The sequence below is a fragment of the Vulpes lagopus genome, chromosome 5, assembly GCF_018345385.1.
Source record: "Vulpes lagopus strain Blue_001 chromosome 5, ASM1834538v1, whole genome shotgun sequence".
Taxonomy (NCBI): Eukaryota; Metazoa; Chordata; class Mammalia; order Carnivora; family Canidae; genus Vulpes; species Vulpes lagopus.
Window position 1 is genome coordinate 16,415,095 of NC_054828.1, and position 21,744 is coordinate 16,436,838.

The following is a 21,744-nucleotide window of genomic DNA, read 5'->3' on the forward strand; positions in this document are numbered from 1 at the left end:
GCGGGACCTTGTGTCTTTATTTGGTTGTTTTCCTCTTCGTTAATTAAGTTAAGTGACAGAATGGCCATAAGTAACAGAAACCCACCCAAGCTAGCTTCAGCACAAAATGGGAATTTATTTGAAGTTTCTGAAAAGGGAAATGTAGCTGGCCATGCAGCTGGAACCCAAACTGGAGGAGGAGGAGCCAACAGAACTACAGACCCTTTTTTTCTGCTCCTCTTTGCACAACAGCTTTATCCTTCTCCTCCTTTGGCAGCCTCAATTTATCCCTGATTTTATGACCCACCTTGGTTTACCTCATAGCTCCCAGATTGACATGTTCTTAGTTCTGGGTTTCAGAAGACACTATTGACTGGGTTCCTTCAATCTGGACTAGAGACAGCATCGGAGGTTAACACCAGTCATGCTTTCCCTTCATGGTTCAGCTTCCTCTACCTTTTCCTTCTTGGGCAGCCCCCTCTGTTCCCAGGGCAGCCAGACTGCTAGTCTGATGGCTCAGAGTTCAAGATCAATGGGCCATATTTCTCCGTGGGGAAGGCCACTGCTCTGCCTCTGATAAAATGGCATCTTGAGTCCCATTTTAGCATTATTCCTATCTCAAACAGACCCTCCAGGAAGCTCTTAGAAAGAGGAATAAATAATAGTGTAAGACTGGATCCCCTGTCTCAATAGCAAATGACATCAAACCGTACCCTAGTATCAAACATTAGAGTCATGCTTCTGCTGAATAGCTGTGTTTCAGGATCCATGCAAGAAAAGTCTGACTTTCCAAAGAAATTGTGATTTGAATCTCTGGTCTACTGGGAGATCATCTGATAGAGCTTGTCACATTTAGGAAATAAGGCCACAGGACCTCCAGTTAAGCGATGGATAGTTTTTTAGTATAAGTATGTCCCATGCAATTTGGGGTTATGCTTATACTAAAAAAAATTTTTATCTGAAATTCAAATTTAACTGGGCCTCCTGTATTTTATCTGGCAAGCCAATTTGAGGGAGCTTAATTGATTGAAATGACCAGGTATCTGGTATGGTAGAAGTTTGGGGAATGGATGTTTGTGACGCGGGCTGCCAAATTAGGACATGTCTGTGCTGGTCTCCAGCTGGGTTGCGGTGGGAAGAATCCCCATTCTGATTTGGACTTGCTGATTGCTATGAAACAAACTGCTTCGAGTCTCTGTGCCTCTGTTTTCTCATTTATCTGGTGGGTATATGAATTTACCCAACTTTAATGGGTCCGCGAAGAAGGAATGAAAATTTCTGAGAAGTTGCCTTGAGTGTAAAACTCACTATGCACAGAAAACCATAGTCCTTTCGTCACAGGGCAACATTCACTGCTTCTTAAAATAGGACGTTTCAAGGCAATCATCCTGGTTGTTAATTCTTGTGGTGGTTCCTGCCACTATTAAAGGAACAAAGGGGAAAATTAAGACAGGATTCAGTGACCACATAGAGGGAATAGCATGTGCATGGCCTAGAGACTGCACTAAATGTGACCTATAGGGTAAGGGAGGAAGCAGGAGTGGCTGGCATGGCATGGCAACTGATAGGTTGGTGAGGTTAATGCGAAGTGGTCACTTTAAGGAGGAACATTGAGAAAGCTAACGTTTATGGAGCTTCTATAGGGTGCTCACTTTATTCTTATCATGGAGAGTGGCAGAAACTCAGCTCAGACCATGTTAAGGAATAGGACAAATTTATTGCTTTGTGTAGCTGAGAAGTCTAAGGAGTAAGTCTCAGGCACAGCTAGATCCAGGGGTTCAAGAGATGCCATCGGCCTCTTTTTCACTCACTCTCCCTGGATGTGGGTTTCATTCCTGGGCAGGCTCTCTCCACATGGCAGCAAATTACCTCCTGGTAGTGGCAGTGTTATGAGGTACTCTTAGTGTGTGATCCCAGAGTCAGGAGAGATGCTTACTATTCTAGCATTTATGAGCCAAGGAAGGAGTGTAATTGTCTTTGCTGGGGTCAGGTGTCTCACTCTTGCCCCCTTCTAGGGTCTAGATGGAGAGATGCTCTGATTGGCCCGCCTGGATCATGTGCCTACCCTTGTGGTATTCTTGAATGACAGCTCCTTCAGAACCACATGAGCTCAGGGGAGGGCAGCTCCCTCAAAAGAAGGGACACAGAGTTAATGAAACAAAGTTATACCTTTGGGTCTCAATATCTCATCTATAAAATGGCATTAAATAATACATCACTTTCAGAGTTATTGTGAAAATTAAATAAAATAAGATACCTAGTACGGGGCTTGACACATAGAAGATATAGATAGATGATAGATAGATAGATAGATAGATAGATAGATAGATAGATAGATAGATAGTTTTTTTTTTAAGATAGTCTCCCTGCCCAGCATAGAACCCAACACAGGGCTTGGATTCATGACCCTGAGATCAAGACCTGAGCCGAGATCAAGAGTCCGATGCTTAACTTACTGAGCCACTCAGGTACCCTGACATCAGAAAATTTCTAATTTATACAGATAGTGTCAGGAAAGACAACAATATAACACTATAGAGAGGTGATATATTTGTTAGGAAGATATTTGCTGTCAAATCAGTTATGAGAAAATCCAGCAGAAACTGGTTTAAACACTGAAAAAGTTTTAATTAATTCATATACCTTGAATTTTAGAAATTAGATGGATTTCATGGTTACTTAGATCTAGTGGAAAAATGGATAATAAATAAAACCAGTCAAAATCACATATTATAATAAGAGCTATGAAGGAAATGGGTGCAGACATAGAAAATTAAAGGAGGAGGTACCTCTTATAGAAAGAGTAGTCAGGGAAACCATCTCTGAAGAGATGATATTTGAACAGAGATTTGAAGAACTAGCTATTGGAAGAGTGAGCATTCTGGGCAAAGGGAACAGTCCATGCAAAGGCCCTAGGGTCTTCAAAACAGAGCTTTATAGGGTTAATTTCTGGTCCATTGGCATAGGGCAATCATGGTCCAGGGAGTGTGGTGTTTTGCTAAACATATGTGGCTGAGTTCTAACGTGGACTGGCTATGATCATTTATGACTTTGTGTCCCCTTAATTACATATAGCCGCTTCCTTTGACAGGTGGTCCCCAGATGAGATACATGCCATGGCAAGCAATTTTAAATAAGAATATGTTTCCACAGCAAAAATTCACTGCCAATTTATTGAAATTTATGGAGAAGATGTTTTTAATCCACAGAATCATGCAAAGCTTGGGGCATGGAAGTGGAGCAGCAGTGGTGCTCTATGGAGACCAGATAGTGCAGACTAAGGTTTTCGTGTCATAAAACCTGCCCCATGCTATCACAACTGTCTAGCTCCAGCAGGGAATTGTGGGGGAAATTAGCAATCAATTTTTAAACATTGCGCCAATTATCGTCCTAGTGATCAAAAATTAATGGTGCTCATCTCTACCTGACTGGGGACTATGTGTTGTGTCTTGACTTACTAGTTTCCCCATCCACTCCCTATGCCAGTTTTCATTTGTGAATTAATCTGGAGAGGCTATATTATTCTAAAGTAACAAGCCCTGGAATGTCAGTGACTCAAATGATAAATGATTATTTCTTACTATTACCAGGTCCAGTATGTGTTGGGCAACTCTCTGTCATGTCTTTGCACAGCCACACAGAGCTCTGAGTTTCTCCATCCTGTGGAGCTGCCATCTTTGGGGTCCTCCTTTCTTGCTGTGCAAATGAGGGATAGAAAGAGTACAAGTGAAGACCATTTAAGGGTCAAGCCCAAATGTGGGTACATCATGTGTACCCTCCTCCCATGGCCATTACTCAGTCACCTGACCCCAACCTAACTTCCTGGGTAGCTTTCAAGTCTGTAGTAATTAAAAAGTGGAAAATATAATGGAGTCAGATGGACACATAACGATGGCTCTGTCAGCCTGTGTCTGCTTCCCACAGGGAAGACCAGCATAATATCAATAAATATTAACTGAGTATTTACTGAGCTGCATGCAGACAGTGTGCTTACCCTTTGTAGGCATCATGTCTCTCTTTTTAAAGATTTTATTTCTTGAGAGAGAGAGAGAGAGAGTGCAGGATCAGGGAGAGGGGTAGGGGAAGAGGGAGAAGCCTGCTCCCCGCTGAGCAGGGACCCTGACTTCGGTCTCAATTCTGGGACTCCAGGATCATGACCTGAGCTCAAGGCAGACACTTAACTGGCCGAGCCATCCGGGTGACCCTGCATCATCTCTGTTAATGCTCCTTTAATGTTTTGATATACCCTTATCTCCATTTGTACAGGTGAGGAAACAATGTTGGAAATGTGCAGTGTCTTGCCGAAGTCACCCAACTACATTAAATGTGGAGCTGGATTCAAACACAAGCCTGGCTGACCAGCTTCTGAGCCCAAGCTCTTATCTGTTCCATTGTACCCCCAGGATGATCCTTCCTCAAGTTAGACATCTTGATCATAAGCCCCATCTTGTCACCATCCTTGTCCACGTAAATGGCATTTTCCTGCAGAAACTAAATGGACACCATCAGGAATGATGACATTGGCCCCAGTCAGTGCACTGTCCAAGAAATATGGTGTCAGGTTCTAGGAGATTCAGTCTCAGAAGATAAAATTAATAGAATTGGTTTGGGTTTCTTAACTCCCTTAGAGTGAAATGAGATGGAGGAGTAGCCTTTCTCCATCCTGAGCACATGATGTGGCTCCGAACTCAGTAGAGGGTGCAGTAGGCCTTCAGTGGCTGGGTTTCTTCTGTCCAAAGCTGTGTACTCATACACACCCAACTGTGCTCTACATGCTCTTTCTTGTGCTGATATACCTCAGGGGAGCCCCACTTCTGGGGACTGAGAGCTCAAAGCAACTGCTTTGGAGCCATATGGAAAAACAGGATGCCAGGCTAGTGGCACAGACCTGTCTGGCATCCGGCATTGCAACAACTTCCATCACATAAAATAGAGCATCACCACATCTTCAAAGCCCAGAGCAGGGTGATGATACAGGCATGGCCTCAAATCAGACATCTCACCATCAGATGAAACTGAGGGTGGAGAAGAGCTTATTTTGGAGGCAGCTGGAGAAAAGGGGCTCCAAAAATATAGCTGTCCTGGGAAGGTCCTTCAAATAGGAATTTGTGAATCACCGAAGCTGAGAAACATCTGATGTGGCAGTGCCTGGGGCATTCCAGAAGCTTCAGCCATGAGGCTTTGGAACCCAGACAGAAGGATATGTGTAGAGAGCAGAAAGGCAGATGTAGACCTCTGAACCAGGCCTGCTGGTCAGCTCCTAAGAGGCCATGCTTGTGGGTTCAGTCCCTATGAAGTACAGATGGTTCCTGGCAGTGGAAGCGGCTTCGACTGGCTTCTCATAAACATGTAAAGCTGAGCACCATGGTGACAAAGTAAAGAGTCATGGATGCTTGGGAAACATCGACTCCCCTTTTCAGAGAAAACAACTCATAATCACATGCTCAGATCCTTTTGGGATCTCGAATTGTGGGATGATGCTGCCCCTGAGGCTGAGTTGGAGCTAATGAGAGCGCATCTGGACATGTGCTTCTATGTCTAGTGCGCCAGTGGAAAGGGAGTGTGGGGAAATGCATCCTGGCTCTTCATGTTTCCACTGGAAGTGATACGTGGTGTGGGGTTCACCCATCAGTGGATAGCTCACGTCACGTAGATGTATCCTATCTTTGAAGAGGGGACAGACAAATGCAATCCTATTCTGGGAAAGTGGAAATGCCAGGTGAACAGCACGATAGGCAATCATCTCTTTTCTGAGCAAACTTTTGTAGGGAAAAAAACTCACTTTCTATCCTGGCATTTACTGTATTTTGCATGCCTTTCCCCTCTCTCTTCATCACCACAACCTAGAGGGCTAGAGGCTATTATTATCCCATTATCCATATAAGTATGAAAAAGGCGTCTTTTTAAAAATAAACTTTATTGAGATATAATTTACATACAATAAAACATACAGAGTTTAGTTTTGAGGAGTTTTGAAAAATACACATGTGCCTGTGACCACCACCACAGTGAACATATAGAACATTTTCACCATCCCAAAGTCTTTCTAGTGCTTTTTTCCAGTCTGTCCTCCCTCCTTACCTTTAGTCTCCACTAAACTACCAACCTGCCTTCTGACACCATTTCATATAAATGAAAGCATATGGCACGTACTCTTTTGTGTCCAGCTTCTTTAATTCAGCACAGTACTTTTCAGATCTATCCGTCTGGTTGCAAGTAGTTGTAGTTCACTCCTTTTTATTGCTAGGCAGTGTTCCATTGTATGAACATACTACAACTTGTTATTATAATAAAGCTTCTTTCAACATTTGTGTAAAAATCCTTATGTGGACATATGTTAGCATCTTTTTCAGTAAACACCTAGGAGCAGAATTATTGGATTATATGGTACATGCATCCTTAACTTTAAAAGAACCAGAGTTTTCCATAGTGGTTGTACCATTTGACATTATTACCAAAAACATACATAAGAGAGTTCCAATTGGGTGGCTCAGCGGTTTAGCGCCGCCTTCAGCCCAGGGCATGATCCTGGAGACTCGGAATCGAGTCCCGCGTCGGGCTCCCCGCATGGAGCCTGCTTCTCCCTCTGCCTGTGTCCCTGCCTCTCTCTCTGTGTGTCTTTCATGAATAAATAATTTTTTTAAAAAAAGAGAGCTCCAATTGCTTCACATCCATTCTAACACTTGACATTTTTGGTCTTTTAAATTTTAGTCATTTTAGTGGGTATGGAGAATTTAATTATAGTTTTAATGTGAATTTCCCTGATGGCTAATGATATTAAGCATCTCTATCTTTACATGTGCTTCTGAGCTGAATATCTTCTTTTGCAAAGTGTCTCCCCAATATTTTCCCTCATTTTATTTTATTTTTTTAAAAATATTTTATTTATTTATTTATTTGAGAGAGAGAGAGAGAACACAAGCAGGTGGAGGGGCAGAGAAAAAGGGAGACCCTCAGGGTCCTGGGGCTCAATCCCAGAACCCTGAAATCATGACCTGAGCCAAAGGCAGAAGCTTAAACGACTGAGCTACCCTATTTTGCCCATTTTAGAAATTGGGCTGATCATCTTCATATTGAGTTGTGAGAGTTCTTTATATATACTAGACACAAGCTTTTGTGAGATATATATTTGCAAATATTGTTTCTCATTCTGTGGGTTTGCCTTTTTTATTTCTTAACAGAGTAGGTTGAAAAGCAGATGTTTTGAACCCTGACAAAATCTGTTTCATAAAATATTAATAGTTTGTGCTTTTCATGTCCTAAGAAACTTGCTTATGCCAATGTTGTACTGATTTTCTCTGTTTTCTTTTAGTAGATTTACATTTAATTTTTTACACTTAGGTGTATGATGCATTTTGAGGTAATTTTTTTTATCATGTGGAAATGGTATTGAGTTTCTTTTTCTTTTTTTTTTTTTGCATATAGATCTTCAGTTGTTGGAGTGCAATATGTTGAGAAGACTATACATTATTACTGTTTTTGTTTTAAAAGACCTTAAGATGATCTTTTAAAAGTTAAAAACCAGACAATATCTTTCATTCACAGAGAAGTGTTCCAAGCTGCCTTTTGGTATCAATCTTCTACTTCATGGAGAACTTTCATTGACATTTCTTGTAGTAAAGGTCAGCTGGCGACAACTTCTTTTCAGCTTTTGTTTGTTTGAAATAAAAAGCTTTGTTTCAACTTTATTTTGGAAAGATATTTTCTCTGGTTGTAACATTTTAGGTGATAGCTTTTATCTCTTATTCCTTGAAGTTACCACTCTACTATCTTCTGGTTGCATAATTTCTGATTAGAAGTCCATGATAATTTTTCTCTTTGTTCTCATTCTTTTTCTCTGTGCAACATCTAATATTTTCTGCTTATCATTTTACCCTTTGGCAATCTGATTATGATTTCTCTTGATACTTTTTTTATGTGTTTATCCTTTTTGGGTTCATTGGCCTTCTTACATCTATAATTTTATAGATTCCATCAAAACTTGGATTTTTAGTCTTTTCCTCCCCAGCTGCTTGAAACTGGGCCACCATCATGAATGACACAGTAACTATCTGGACCAGGAAGTTCATGACCAACCAACTGCTTCAGTGGAAACAGATGGTCATTGATGTTCTTCACCCTGGGAAGGCAACAGTACCTAAGACAGAAATTTGGGAAAAACTAGCCAAAATGTACAAGACCACACCAGATGTCATATTTGTATTTGGATTCAGAACCCATTTTGGTGGTGGCAAGACAACTGGCTTTGGCATGATTCATGATTCCTTGGATTATGCAAAGAAAAATGAACCCAAACATAGACTTGCAAGACATGGCCTATATGAGAAGAAAAAGACTTCAAGAAAACAGCACAAAGAACACAAAAACAGAATGAAGAAAGTCAGGGGGACTGCAAAAGCCAACGTTGGTGCTGGCAAAAAGTGAGCTGGAGATTGGACAACAGAAGGAATAAAGCTTCTGCAGTGGCTTTATCTGTGGTGATTGTGCAGATTTTTCATGAGAGGATTAATAAACTAAGAATGTTAAAACAAACAAAAAACTTGGATTTTTAAAATTGCCATTGTGTATTTTAATATTTTCTCTCCTTTTCCTTCTGGAACTCCAGTTACATATGTGTTATGCCCCTTGAGATTGTGGACATTTTTGACAATAAGACTGTTGACACTTTTCAATCTTTTTTTCTCTTTGTGCTTTGTTTTGGATTTTTTCTTTGGTATGTCTTCAAATTCATTAATCTTTTCTTTGGTAGTGTTTAATATGCTCTTAATTCCGTCCAGTAAAATTGTATTCAGATTTTGTGTTTTTCGCCCCTAAAAATTCCATTTGGTATACATATGCATTCAGCAATGTTTCTGTACTTTGGCTAGTGGGAACTTGAATATTTCCAGCCATAGGTGAACTCTGAGAATTGTTCAGCTTGCAGCTCCCCAGTCATTGTCTTTGTTTTTTCCTGTTCTTTTTCTTTGCCCAGCTTCATGGGCTTTCTCCCTATACATGAGCAGATTAGTATTTAGCTAGAGGCTCAGAGTGACCCTATGCAGATTTCTGGAGCTCTTTGATTATGTAGTACCTTCCTTTCCAGTGTTCTATGCCCCCAAATCTAGCTGCCGTTGGTCTCTGTTTGGGTTCCTCCTTCTGGTGAAAAGATTTTCACCAGAAACTCCCCCCAGGTTAAGCTGATGCAATTAGAAGGTTTACCTTATTTTTCCTTTCTACTAATGATCATAGTTCTATATTGCTTTTCACCTAAAACAGCAATTGTTGAATATAATCTGCTATGTCTTGTATTTTGTTCTAACAATGGGGCAAGGAGTTTTTCATGGGAGTCTCTCCTTCATGGATAGAAGTAAAAGTTGGAATTAAGCCATTTTTGTCCAATCACAGAGATGGGTATCAAAGCCTATGCTTTTCATTCTTAAGAGCCTGTTTTCTTCCCACCCCACTCCCCAGCTTCTTTTAAATCTCACATTCCAGAAAGATGTCAGGTAAAAATCCTATCAGTGAAAAGCCAAATTGCTATTCTGCTTGCTGGCAATTTCAGTAAAAAGGATTAGCTGAGAGGAGTTCACTGTGATAGTTGGGCTACTTTGCAGAGGTGCTCTGCCAAAGTGAACTTTCATTTATTTTTTTCCTTGTGAGTGAGTGGAGAAAGTATTGGACAGATCTTCATTTATTTGCTGACTCATTCAGTAATTCTGTCATTTATCCATCCATTCAAACTTATTTATGGAACACCTAATGTGTTCCAGGCATTAGGCATCTGTTCACATTGGGAGGACAGAAGGAACTCCTGAAGACTTTCTTTTGCTATCCTTTCCCTCTCCTTGCTCGCTCTCCCAAACCGTCAATGTGATGATCATGTGAGAAGGGCCCAGATGGTGACATTTTAGGGATGTCTCCCTGGACTCCGGGGGAGCTTCTGAGTGGTTAAGAGAGAAGTTAGGCCTTTTGTCCTATCAGAATAAATGCCAGCAAACCTGGGAGGAATCACACATGAAGTCATTGTCAGCTAAACCTTAGGCAGCCATTAACGTTTCAGGAGAGATTTATTTATTAAGTGCTCACTGGGAGCAGGAATGGAGAACAACACAGGCCCTTCAGGAAACAGGACAGGATGTGAAGGCACCGGCATTCTCACAAGAAAGGTGGCAAGGCTAGATGGAAATTTTGCCTCAAGCTGAGTCGCTTCAGTATCTGACTCTCACCCTTTTCTGTCTGGATGTCATAATAGCGACAAAGGAGAGAGATCTTTTGTAGGTTACAGGTCCCCCACACTCTCTGTGTTCTTGCGGTTACCTCTCAATAGTCCCTGGAAGTAAACCTTAATACCACTGAGGAAATGGCAGCTTGGAGGAGGGAATCATGAGCTCAAGTCATGCAGCTGCTAAGTGCATGGCCCGAATCTGAACTCAATCCATCTGACTCCAGGGCTTCCCATCCGAACGTCACGCTGTCATCCCAGCATGCACAGTTGCTCCCTTTGACTAGACCTGTCTCTGCCTTTCTTACCCCTGCCATCCATGAAGCATTTTGCTTGTGCAGCCCCTCTACAGAGCACAATGATTTGTGCCAAAGGTTGTCTGGGTTCTTGTATGTCCTCCAGATGTTGGTGGCTCATCTTGGGAACGAGTTCTTCCCCTTTGTGGCTGGTCTATTGGAATAGAAGTGAAAAGCAGGTCTGGCCAATGACTGCCTGGGAGACCAAGAGATGACAAACAAAAGGACACAAAGATATTCTCATCTTAAGGCTCTGTACTCCATCTGAGCAACTCAATTGGTCAGAAAGCACTTTAGAGGAGAGGCAGGAACAAAGTGATAGCCTAGCCCCAGGCTTGCTGCTGCTGGAGAACAAGACACGAAGAATGTGCAGGGCGAGGTTGCAAGGCTGTTTCTAGAAGAGGCACGGGCAGGCCTCAGATGGAGGCTACATGGGCTAATGAAATAAATGCGCTTCCTGCTTCCCTGTGATTTATATTTCTAAGCCTGCACTCCATAGTAATTCAATAAAGCTGCAATGGCAGGAATGTCTGGCAGATTTTCCAAGAATCTGATACTTGGCTCATTGTGGGGCCTCGAGTTCAGTGTCTGGATCAGAGGAGGATATGAAGGGACCCCAGAAACGAGCTTTGTTTTTCTCTCTGTCAGCCTTTCCTGGGACAGGACAGCCCACCTCTTCTCGCTTTGTTCATGTCAAAGTGGCAGTTTTTTTTTTTTTTTTACTGAAGGCTTCCTGAAGATGATTGCCTATTGGAGAATGAGGAGGTTTTCTCTGCCCTCTGATCATGGTCCTTCTAATTTGGTCCTTCTAATACTTTACTTCAGTATTTTTCTTTTCCTTTTGACGTAACCAGAGACTTCAGCTGTATCCCCTGAGTAACACTGGGACTGCTCCTCATGGCATTTCCCTGTGGGTGCCACAGGGACTACTTGAAACCTCTTCTTTGGGACCCCTGGGTGGCTCAGTGGTTGAGCGTCTGCCTTTGGCTCAGGGCATGATCCCGGGTCTGGGGATCGAGTTCCACATCAGGGTCCCTGCGAGGAGCTTGCTTCTCTCTCTGCCTATGTCTCTGCCTCTCTCTCTCTCTCTCTCATGAATAAATAAATAAATCTTTTTTAAAAATTGCTTACATTTCTTTAAAAAAGAAAAAGAAAGAAACCTCTTCCTTGTCTGCATGTGTAAGATGGGGCAAATGAGACAGAGACAGAGACAGAGAGAGGGAGAGACAGAGAGAAACAGAGAGAGAGGAGAAAGAGAAAGGTATTAATCTTAGAAGGAGAACCCTTACAGTTTCCATTCTAGCAGCTTTTCTAGAATCACGCTGGCACTTTGAGTTTGGTAGTTGAAATCTGCTTTGTTGGTTCTACACCACTTCTTTTGGGGGCCTACACCTCCCCATGCAGGGTGGCACTAGCAGGCCATCACCTGCTGTAACAACCTTTTACCCCGTAGGAATGAGCTCTTCACCCACCCTAACTAGTTGGATTTCTTTTTCTCCTGGCCTCAACAACTGGTCCTTGGCTCACTCCAAAACCTGAACATGGCCAATTGGTGTCATTTGGGTGATTAGGTGTGGATGTCGGGGGAGAGGGGATTAGGTTTTTTCCTTCTGTCTTTTCTTTCTGGAATTGCCATGAGAATGAAGTAAACCCAGAGATACTAATGGTGGGCGGTTTTATCAGCAGGCCTGAGACTGAAGCCCAAGAGAGAACAAAACAGAATTATAAGAAAGTAAATTAAATGTGTGTTATAGCTTCCTTTGAACTTCTGGGTCCAACTGTCCTTAAAGCAAATACTAACCCAAAACTTTACAACTTTGAGATTTAGTCCTTGGTTTTTGTTATTGTTTTTTTTTTTTTTTTTGATTAATTAGTTTGATTTGGGTTTCTGTCACTTGAAACCAAAGGATTCTTGACTGATACAGTTTCTTTCTTTCTTTTTTTTTTTTTTTTCTGATACAGTTTCTGAGCATAATATGAAATAAAAAGCCAAAAGGAACTTGTAGTAGTACGGTGGTGATGAAGATAAGTTGCCCTTTGCCCTGGTTGTTCACAGTCCAAGGGGGGCTGTCATTACAGTGGCTATATCAGTCAGAGTTTTCAGCTTCAGACACTTCAGGTGCAAGTTCTGGTTCTCTTATTATGGAAATTATTGATGGTGATCCAGTAAGCACAGACATTTTAGGAGGGCCTGACTTTGAGACTACAGGTGCAGCAACAAAACTCTGCTGTAGAACTTATCAGGTGAAGACCCTCCCCCGCCCATCCCCAGCCAGCCCCAAGGGTCACAGACATGGCTCCCTGCACCGCCAACATCTTATAGGGTGATGCTGGGGACAGGTCACTAATAATATTTGTCACGGTGGCTGCCTCTGAAAATTAGAGGGAGCCACCACCACCCTTCCTAGAATAGAACCCCTGCAGGGTTGGCCTCTGGGTCAAAGGTAAGCATGGATTTGTCTGATTGGTGGGGTCTGGGTTGCATGCCTTGCTCTGGTGGCAAGAGAGGTGACCGTCTGGTTTCTATAGTAACCTCTACCTTACATTACACTTCATAGCATGGGGACTTCTTTGGACATAGGACATGTCTTAAAAATGTTAGGTAGCCAGCTAGGATGACAAATACCCACAGTATTGGCCATATTAGGGAAGGTTAAGTTTGAGCACACACCATCTTTGGCCCCAACTACAAAAACTGCAAAGTATGCGCCATGGAAGACTCAGGTTGGACAAACTTTGCAAAGTAGGCCCATGTGGCCAATTTCCCCATGAAGCCACATGACCAATGCCCATTCTTTCTTGCTTGCAAATTATCTTTTAGTAGGATCATAATAATAAACACGAGGCAAAAATCAACTTCCATTTAAGACTGATAAAGTAATGAATAATCTCAGTTTTTCCACTTGAGGCTCTGAGTCTGTTGAGAAACCAACCCATGTTTTGGCTTTATTATTAGCTTTATTCCTGAAGAAGCAAACTTAGACCCTGGCTTGGACCCCAGGCCATATAGGGCTTGTTGCTCTTTTTCTCTTTAAGTGAAGCAGTGAGAGGCAGAAAATCTGGATAAACACAGCCTCCATCATGCAGAGTGTCTCATTTGGGACCAAGGGAAGAAACTGGAATTCCTGTGGGTAGATGGTGAGCCAAAGAGTCACCCCAAATGGCTCCAGGCAAGCTTGCCCTACACCCCTTTTCTGGTCTTACCAGCCAGATAATCACTGTGCACCAGAGGAGAGAGGAGAAAAGAGAAGGACAAGATGTGCCCCTCTTGCCAATATTCTCTTCTGTTGAGTAGGAAGGGCATTCTCTCCCCTTTGTCAAAACAGGAGCAGTAAGTGCTCTCCTGGTACTATCATTAATTGGGGTCTTCCTCTGTGTAAGACACACTACTAAGCACTTTATAAAAGTGATCTCATTGAATTTTCATGAAAACCTGATGAAATAACATAATAAGAGCTAACTCTTATTTAGTATTTGTGCCAGCAAATGTTCTAAGCCCTTGGCATCTATTCATTCATTCCTCACTGGCAGAGTTATGGCATGAAATGGGATAAGTTGGGGAGATTTTAATAAAAGGACAGTTTCCAAAAGTATGGGCAGGAGTAGGGCAGATGCTGGGGAGCTGCAGGGATAGTGAAGAAGGTGTGAGGATGAGGCAGGTCCCGGGCTCCAGAAGGAGTCACAGCTGTGTCAGGAAGGCCTCCTTGACAGGACCTGTCATCAGGCAAAGTGGCTGGCCAGAGGTGACTGTGGGAAAAGGCGGTGTGTCCTATGTAGTGTTTCAAGTCCTGCTATGCCATGTACAAATGGGACTTCTTGGGCCTGTAATGCTTCCTTCCTGAGAGATAAGGAGCCTCTGTAGCCTGAGCCAGATTATCACCTTGTGTGGGAATATCTTCCCGTTTCAGGCACGATGGATGTACTCTTTTGTCCAAGGCATGTGTATCCTGTGGCACTTGGTCAACCCCACCATTATTATTTGTCCTTCACAGGAAGGGGACAATTTTATGCTGTGGCACAGAGGTGTACATGGAGGCCAGTTTCCCTCTATCAGTCACTGGGAGAGACCTACTAGCCTTGAGGGATCCACACCCACCATTGAAGCTGACCTTGTTCTGGCTCTTCTCTGTAAACTTATAGCCTTGTTCCATCCGACACTTGGCCAGTTGTGTTCTTGCAACTTCCATACCAAGATGCAGAGGGTAGGAATGTTTCAAGTCCCTGCTGGGATTGGGGCTGGTGCACAGACTCCTGCTCCACAGCGACCCTGCAGGGAGGATACTTGAAAATGACCACCTTGGTCCACTAGTCTCCCTTCCTCTGATCAGCCAGTGTGCCTCTCACTTCAACTTCAGCTGGAGCCAGAAGGCAGCTATATCTGTTGCTGTCATGGCCGTGGGTCACCTTAGAACAGGTGAGCCCAGTGCAGGTAGAGCAAGGTGGAGAGTATATCTTGGCAGGGGTGGGGGTGGGGTGTAAAGGGGAGATAACCCAGCAGAGGCACATGTTATTGCTTCTGTTTTCTAGGCCAGGAAACCAAGGCTCATGGAGTTTGGATAGATGACAAGCCCAAGATTACATCCATAAGAAGTGGCAAAGACAGATGGCATCCCCTTGCTATAAAGCTTGCACTCAGCAGTCATTCTGGCCCTGGGACTTCTGGCTGCACCTTCTTGTCTCTGCCAAGAGACCTGCAGGCCTGTGTGCCAGGCTGGAGGATGGGGCCTAACATCGATGCGTTTCTGCTCTGTGTCCAGAGTCCTAGGCAATTACTGGCATTGCAACAGACCAGTTGAGGCAGGTATTACTGATTCCATTCTATGTTTGAGGAATCTCAGCCTCAGAGAGGTGAAGTCACTTGCTCAAAGCCACACAGCAGTTAAATCAGGTACTAACCTTGGTCCATGGGATCTCACAGCCCAAGACCTTTCCTTTTTTTTTAATGTATATTTTTTTATTGGAGTTCAATTTGCCAACATATAGTATAACACCCAGTGCTCATCCAGTCAAGTTCCCCCCTCAGTGCCCATCACCCAGTCACCCCATCCCCCCACCCACCTCCTTTCCACCACCCCTTGTTCGTTTCCCAGAGTTAGGAGTCTCTCATGTTTTGTCACCCTCTCTGATATTTCCCACTCATTTTCTCTCCTTTCCCCTATAATCCCTTTTGCTATTTTTTATATTCCCCATATGAGTGAAACCATATAATCATTTTCCTTCTCCGGTTGACTTACTTCACTCAGCATAATACCCTCCAGTTCTATCCACATTGAAGCAAATGGTGGGTATTTGCTGTTTCTTTTCTTTTTTTTTTTTAAATTTTATTTATTTATTTATTTATTTATTTATTTATTTATTTATTTATGATAGTCACACAGAGAGAGAGAGACAGGCAGAGACACAGGCAGAGGGAGAAGCAGGCTCCATGCACCGGGAGCCCAACGTGGGATTCGATCCCGGGTCTCCAGGATCACGCCCTGGGCCAAAGGCAGGCGCCAAACCGCTGCGCCACCCAGGGATCCCGTATTTGCTGTTTCTAATGGCTGAGTAATATCCCATTGTATATATAGACCACATCTTCTTTATCCATTCATCTTTCAATGGACATCGAAGCTCCTTCCACAGTTTGGCTATTCTGGACATTGCTACTATAAACATCGGGGTGCAGGTGTCTCAGTCTTTCACTGCATCTGTATCTTTGGGTTAAATCCCCAGCAGTGCAATTGCTGGGTCATAAGGTAGCTCAATTTTTAGCTCTTTGAGGATCCTCCACACAGTTTTCCAGAGTGGCTGTACCAGTTCACATTCCCACCAACAGTGCAGAGGGTTCCCCTTTCTCCACATCCTCTCCAGCATTTGTTGTTTCCTGTTTTGTTATTTTCACCATTCTCACTGGTGTGAGGTGGTATCTCATTGTGTTTTTTTTTTTTTCATTGTGGTTTTGATTTGTATTTCCCTGATGGCCAGTGATGCGGAGCATTTTCTCATGTGCTTGTTGGCCATGTCTAGGTCTTCCTCTGTGAGATTTCTGTTCATGTCTTTTGCCCATTTCATGATTGGATTGTTTGTTTCTTTGCTGTTGAGTTGAATAAGTTCTTTATAGATCTTGGAAACTAGCCCTTTATCTGATACGTCATTTGCAAATATCTTCTCCCATTCTGCAAGTTGTCTTTCAGTTTTGTTGACTGTTTCTTTTGCTGTGGTCAACTAATATTTGACAAAGCAGGAAAGAATATCCCCTGAATAAAGGACAGTCTCTTCAATAAATGATGCTGGGAAAATTGGACAGCCACGTGCAGAAGAATGAAACTGGACCACTCTCTTACACCAGACACAAAGATAAACTCAAAATGGATGTAAGATCTAAATGTGAGACAAGATTCCATCAAAATCCTGGAGGAGAACACAGGCAACACCCTTTTTGAACTTGGCCATGGCAACTTCTTGCAAGATACATCTATAAAAGTAAAAATGAACTATTGGGACTTAATCAAGATAGGCCCAGGACCTTTCCTCCAGGGCAGGGGTGTGAAGAGGGAGAGGAAGGGGGAAGGGGAGCGAGATGAAGTGGCAGGATGCAGGATGTTTGGAGAAGGTAGTCAGGAACGGACAGGAGTCATAGGAATCCGGGCAGTGATGACCCTCCTGGGCCCGGGAAGCAACAGGCAGGTGGGTGGGAGTCCCGGAGCGCCATCTGGAGTTCCACCAAGTCCTGGAGCAGCAGTTATTCCTGCAGAATCCGGAGAGCAGGCTGAGGCAGGGGCAGCTTCCCGGGGAGCATGTGAGCCCAATGCTCCAGTGCTGGGGAAGAGGCCTGCGTGCACCCATAGGAAGCAGATGGAGCAGCATCTGCCTCCCCAGCTGCCCCATCATATGTTTGAGACGCTTGTCTTCTTTTTTGCCTCGACTGCGGTTTCTCTTGCTTCCTCCCCACTCCCTCCTTTGCTTCCACTCTCTTTTTTCTTTTGCATTCACTTTGGTGTTGGCAAGTTTCACCTGCAGCATCCCAGGGTGAGGGGAGGTGTGTTCACGTTGATATACTTCAGGCCTCTCCAATTCCGGGCATTCAAATCAAAATCACTTCTTCCCACTCAGGAAAACTGCTCCTCGTCCTCATTGCTTAAATGGCACCAGATGTGCAGGAAAGAAACCTGGGAAGCCAGCCTTGCTCCTGCCACCCCTCTTGTCCCCTCCCCTCCCCTCTCTGTCTCTAGCTGCCTCTGCTTCCCCCCTGCCCCACCCCACCTTCATTTTCACCCTCATCTTCTTCCAAGGGAGCTGATTTCCCCAGCGGCTGTGCCCCTTCTCCACTCTCTCCTGCACACTGCCTCAGGAGCTGTCTTTCAAAAACACAGATCAGATCTCACTTTAAAACATGAGCACTGGGTGTTATTCTGTATGTTGGCAAATTGAACACCAATAAAAAATGAATTTATCATTAAAAAAATAAATAAAACATTTTCTAGGTGACATCAACAGTCTTAGGGAGAGAAAATTGACACTTGCGGAGTGGCTTTGGGGAAGAGGGTATATGGTGGGCACACTAGGGGCCCCCATGAGATTCCAGCTCTGATGGCAGAAAGCACCTGGCACACGTACTTTAGATGAGAATCAGTTGACCCTAGGATACGCAGATGATCCCGGACCACCCAGGTGGGTCCAGTGCAGTCACATGAACCCTTCATAGCAGCCGAGGAAGGTGAAGGGCAAGCCTCAGACATGGGAAGTTTGAGCTGGATCCAGTGGTCCCTATGGCTGGCTTGAGGAGGAAGGGAGTCACAGGTCAAGGACATGGGAATCCCAAGCCTATGGCTGCAAGGAACTGCATTCTGTCAACACTGTGAATGAGCTCGGAAGTGGGGTTTTCCCTAGAGCTTCCAGAAATCAATGTAGCTCTGTCAGCACCTTGCTTATTGCCGTATGAGCCCCTGAGCACAGAGGTCAGCCCCGTCAAGCCAGACCTCCGACCTGCAGAGCTGGGAGAGAGCGGATGGGTGTTGTGTTAAGCCTCGAACCTTGCGGCCCTGTGCTTTGGCAACCCTAGCAAAGCATGCAGACCGGACACCGGCTCCAAGCACGCCCAGTGCACCTGCTGCCTCCGGGGCGCTGTGGCCAGTCCTTCCCACTGTTCTCCAGGCTGGACCCCGAAAGCAAAGGAAAGGAGCTCCGGCTGATCGCAGCTGGCAAGGAATTTAGGAAGGCATATGAAACAACCCCCCAGAACGTCCAGAAAGCCTGAGAAGCAAAGCTTGGCAAGCTGAAGACTTGGGAATATGAAGGAAGCAAGTGGCCAGCCCTCAGCCCAAATCAGACCCTGGAACCAGCTTGCTGGGGAGACAGCACTGCCACGTTCAGGGCTGCTCTGCTCCCGCAGCCGGGGCTGACCTCGGCCACGCAGCGCTGCCGCTGCCCGGGACAGGAGTTGGTCGGGTCAGAGGTGCCAGAGCAACCTCTTCCTCTTCCCTGCTTCTGTGGCCCTTTACTCGGGGACCTGAAATCCTGGGCAGATGTGGCTGCTTGCTCTGGCTCGGGTCATAGGCTTCGAAGGTTCAGATGCTGGGAAGCCAAAAGATGACGCACAATGAGTGATAAATCATCCCGTGTCATCTTGTTAGATCCATCTAATGACCTAGCAGGGGGCTTTTCTTTTCTTCATTTAACAGGTGAGGAAACTGAGTCCTCCCAGAGAGGTAAAGCTACTCGAACCCAGCCCACCTGAGCCTTGAGCACATCACCCGGGATGTCCCTCCTGTGACTTCAGCTGGGTGAGCATCACGGTTCAGATCCCTTCTGAGGAAAGACGGATCAGGTGGACACCGTTTAGTCCTCGGCTCAGGGGACTGTGGGGAGATGGAGGGAATGGGGTCCTGGGCATGACAGAACTTGATTTGGTGAGGTATGCTTTCTAACGTCTGCTCTGGGTCACTGCCTTTAGGTTGCTATTTCCTGTGGTGCGGCCTGTCCTCTGTTGACCTCATATGCCTACAAGGGATGTCTGAGGCTCTCCTCGTGAGACCATCATGGAGAGAGCTCACCCTCCTCTGTCCTGCCCACCTCACAGGATATCAGCCTTCCACCCCTGCTCGCTGTCCTTCTCCACCTGGCCTTGCAAGGGAAGTGAGATGGAGTCCTGAGAATCCCACTCAGCCAGATTGTGCCTGGCCCGACAGCACAATATCCCAGCGTTCGAGGGGTGTGGGATTCCCCCTGGTGTGTCCCGAGCTCTGGGCACCATCTAGCAACCTTAGTACAGTTCTCTCCTTCTGCCCTATATCCCTGTAGCTCTGAGCATGCCAACATCAGAAAGAACCAAAAACCTAACAACCACACCCTAAGAGATAGAGACTATTATTACCCTGATTTTACAAGAGGAATGACTGTGAAATGTAGAGGGTCAATGATAACAGGTGTTACCCAGACCACAGCCTGTAGGGTGTCTGAGCAGTGGGACTACAAGATGGTGGATGGGACCTGTGGTCCCAATGGGGTCTGTTGACCCACTTCCTATCCATCTCTCCTGGGTCTTTCGCTCACATTGTTCATCCAATCCTAACAACCACATCCTAAGAGTTAGAGACTATCATTATCTTCGTTTTACATTGAAAGAAGCTGAAGCATAGGAAGAGGCTAAGAAATTGCTTAAGTTCATATAATTAATGCAGATTTGAACCCCGGCAGTCAGACTCTGGGGTTTGCTTGCTTTAATGGCTAAGTCATACGCCTCCCAATCGACTGCTAACCTTTACTGCATCCTAAGGATATAGGATTGCCAGATTTTGCTAACCAAATATAGCATGTCCAATTCAATCTGAATTTCAGATAAACAACAATTTTTTATTATAAGTGTTCCTGCAATATGGCCATGTGATAGGTGTGTGAATTCTATTAAACACCTAGCCCATAGCGCCCAAAAGGTCTTGGTTCCTTCTCCAGAGGCAGAGACTATTGGCTACCTACCCAACTTCTGTTACTATCACTGTCCTTCCTCAGTAACAAACTCCAATCTCCAGTGGGGCACATCATCCAGAACAACTTCCCTTACTGGGCCCGTATATCTTAGGGATGGCCAAGTGATTAAGTTATAGCAGATGAAATGTAATGGCAAATATTGTTTACTGCTTCTGCACAGCTTCCTTAAAACAGAGGGGACAAACCTCCTTCTTTCTGGTCTTTCACATTTCCTCCTTCATCTCGTCCGTAAGGTCGATGAAATGACTGGCACTCTGACATTCGTATTAGACCATGAAGTAACCTTGAGGACAAAAGCCATAGGATGGGGTCAGTGGAGCAGAAAGACAAATGTCTGTGTTTCTCATGACCAGGGATCCACCATACTTGTCCTGGACTGCCTACCTCCAGACATCTTCTGTGTGCCAGTCCCTGTACTTCATTGCTGGTGTGCATCTGCTCTGTCCTATAAGCCAGACATTGTGCTGGGTTCTGGAAGTACAAGAATGACATCATGAAGCTCACGACTTCTCAGTTTTTCTTTATTTAAAATTTAGATAAGAGTGAGGAAAAATAACCCTACCCAGTTACTCAAGTCAGCCTTCATTTCACTTGATTTCATGTCCATCCTACCTTCCATTCAAGCTCAGAGACTCTTGTAAGTTATTCCTCTAGGCTCACAGCATATTGTCCCAGGTAGTGCCTGCAAAGACTGTCTTGCTTTGTTGCCCCTGCTTTTCCTAACACCCACGACCTCCTCTCTTCCTACCACTGCACTCCCTCTAACTCCATCCTCAAATAGGGGTGTGTCCTTGTACAAGTACCGGCGTATGTGTTTCTAATTTTCACAAATGGCATTATGCTACAAATCTTATTCTTTCCTTATTTTCTCACCCAATGCTATGGCTTTTAAAAACACAAATGTTATTACTAATAATAAAGCTGCTGAGTGAAGTTGAAGATTTCTTTGCAAAATTGTTTTGGATTGTTGTTGTGGTTCTTAGAATAAAGCCCACTCAGGATAAACAGTTAGGACATTGTGTTTAGAAACTTGCTTTCAATTTCGAGGTATGTGTCCTCCACCTTTTTGGTTCATTCCTTGACTATGTAAAACACATCATTGAAGAGACAAAAGTAAATTACAAAGTCCACCCAGAGATATCTTCCTTCCATCCCTCCCCCTCAATCCTATTTTCTGGCTCCCATAGCCATTAAGAGTAACTGTTATTAATATTGATTTCTGGTTTTTCTTTGTGGTGACCATTTTTGGCAAAAAGCGACACATCTACATATATATGTATGCATATTCTTATTTCATTT

General features: G+C 44.2%; 1 protein-coding gene across 1 annotated transcript; it reads left to right on the forward strand.

The window, feature by feature from the left end:
- Positions 1–8,010: 8,010 nt before the first annotated feature.
- Positions 8,011–8,418, forward strand: LOC121491589 (40S ribosomal protein S24-like). The gene has a single exon (XM_041756652.1). The coding sequence runs from the start codon at positions 8,011–8,013 to the stop codon at positions 8,401–8,403; it is 393 nt and encodes a 130-aa protein (XP_041612586.1). The 3' UTR covers positions 8,404–8,418.
- The last annotated feature ends 13,326 nt before the right edge of the window (positions 8,419–21,744 follow it).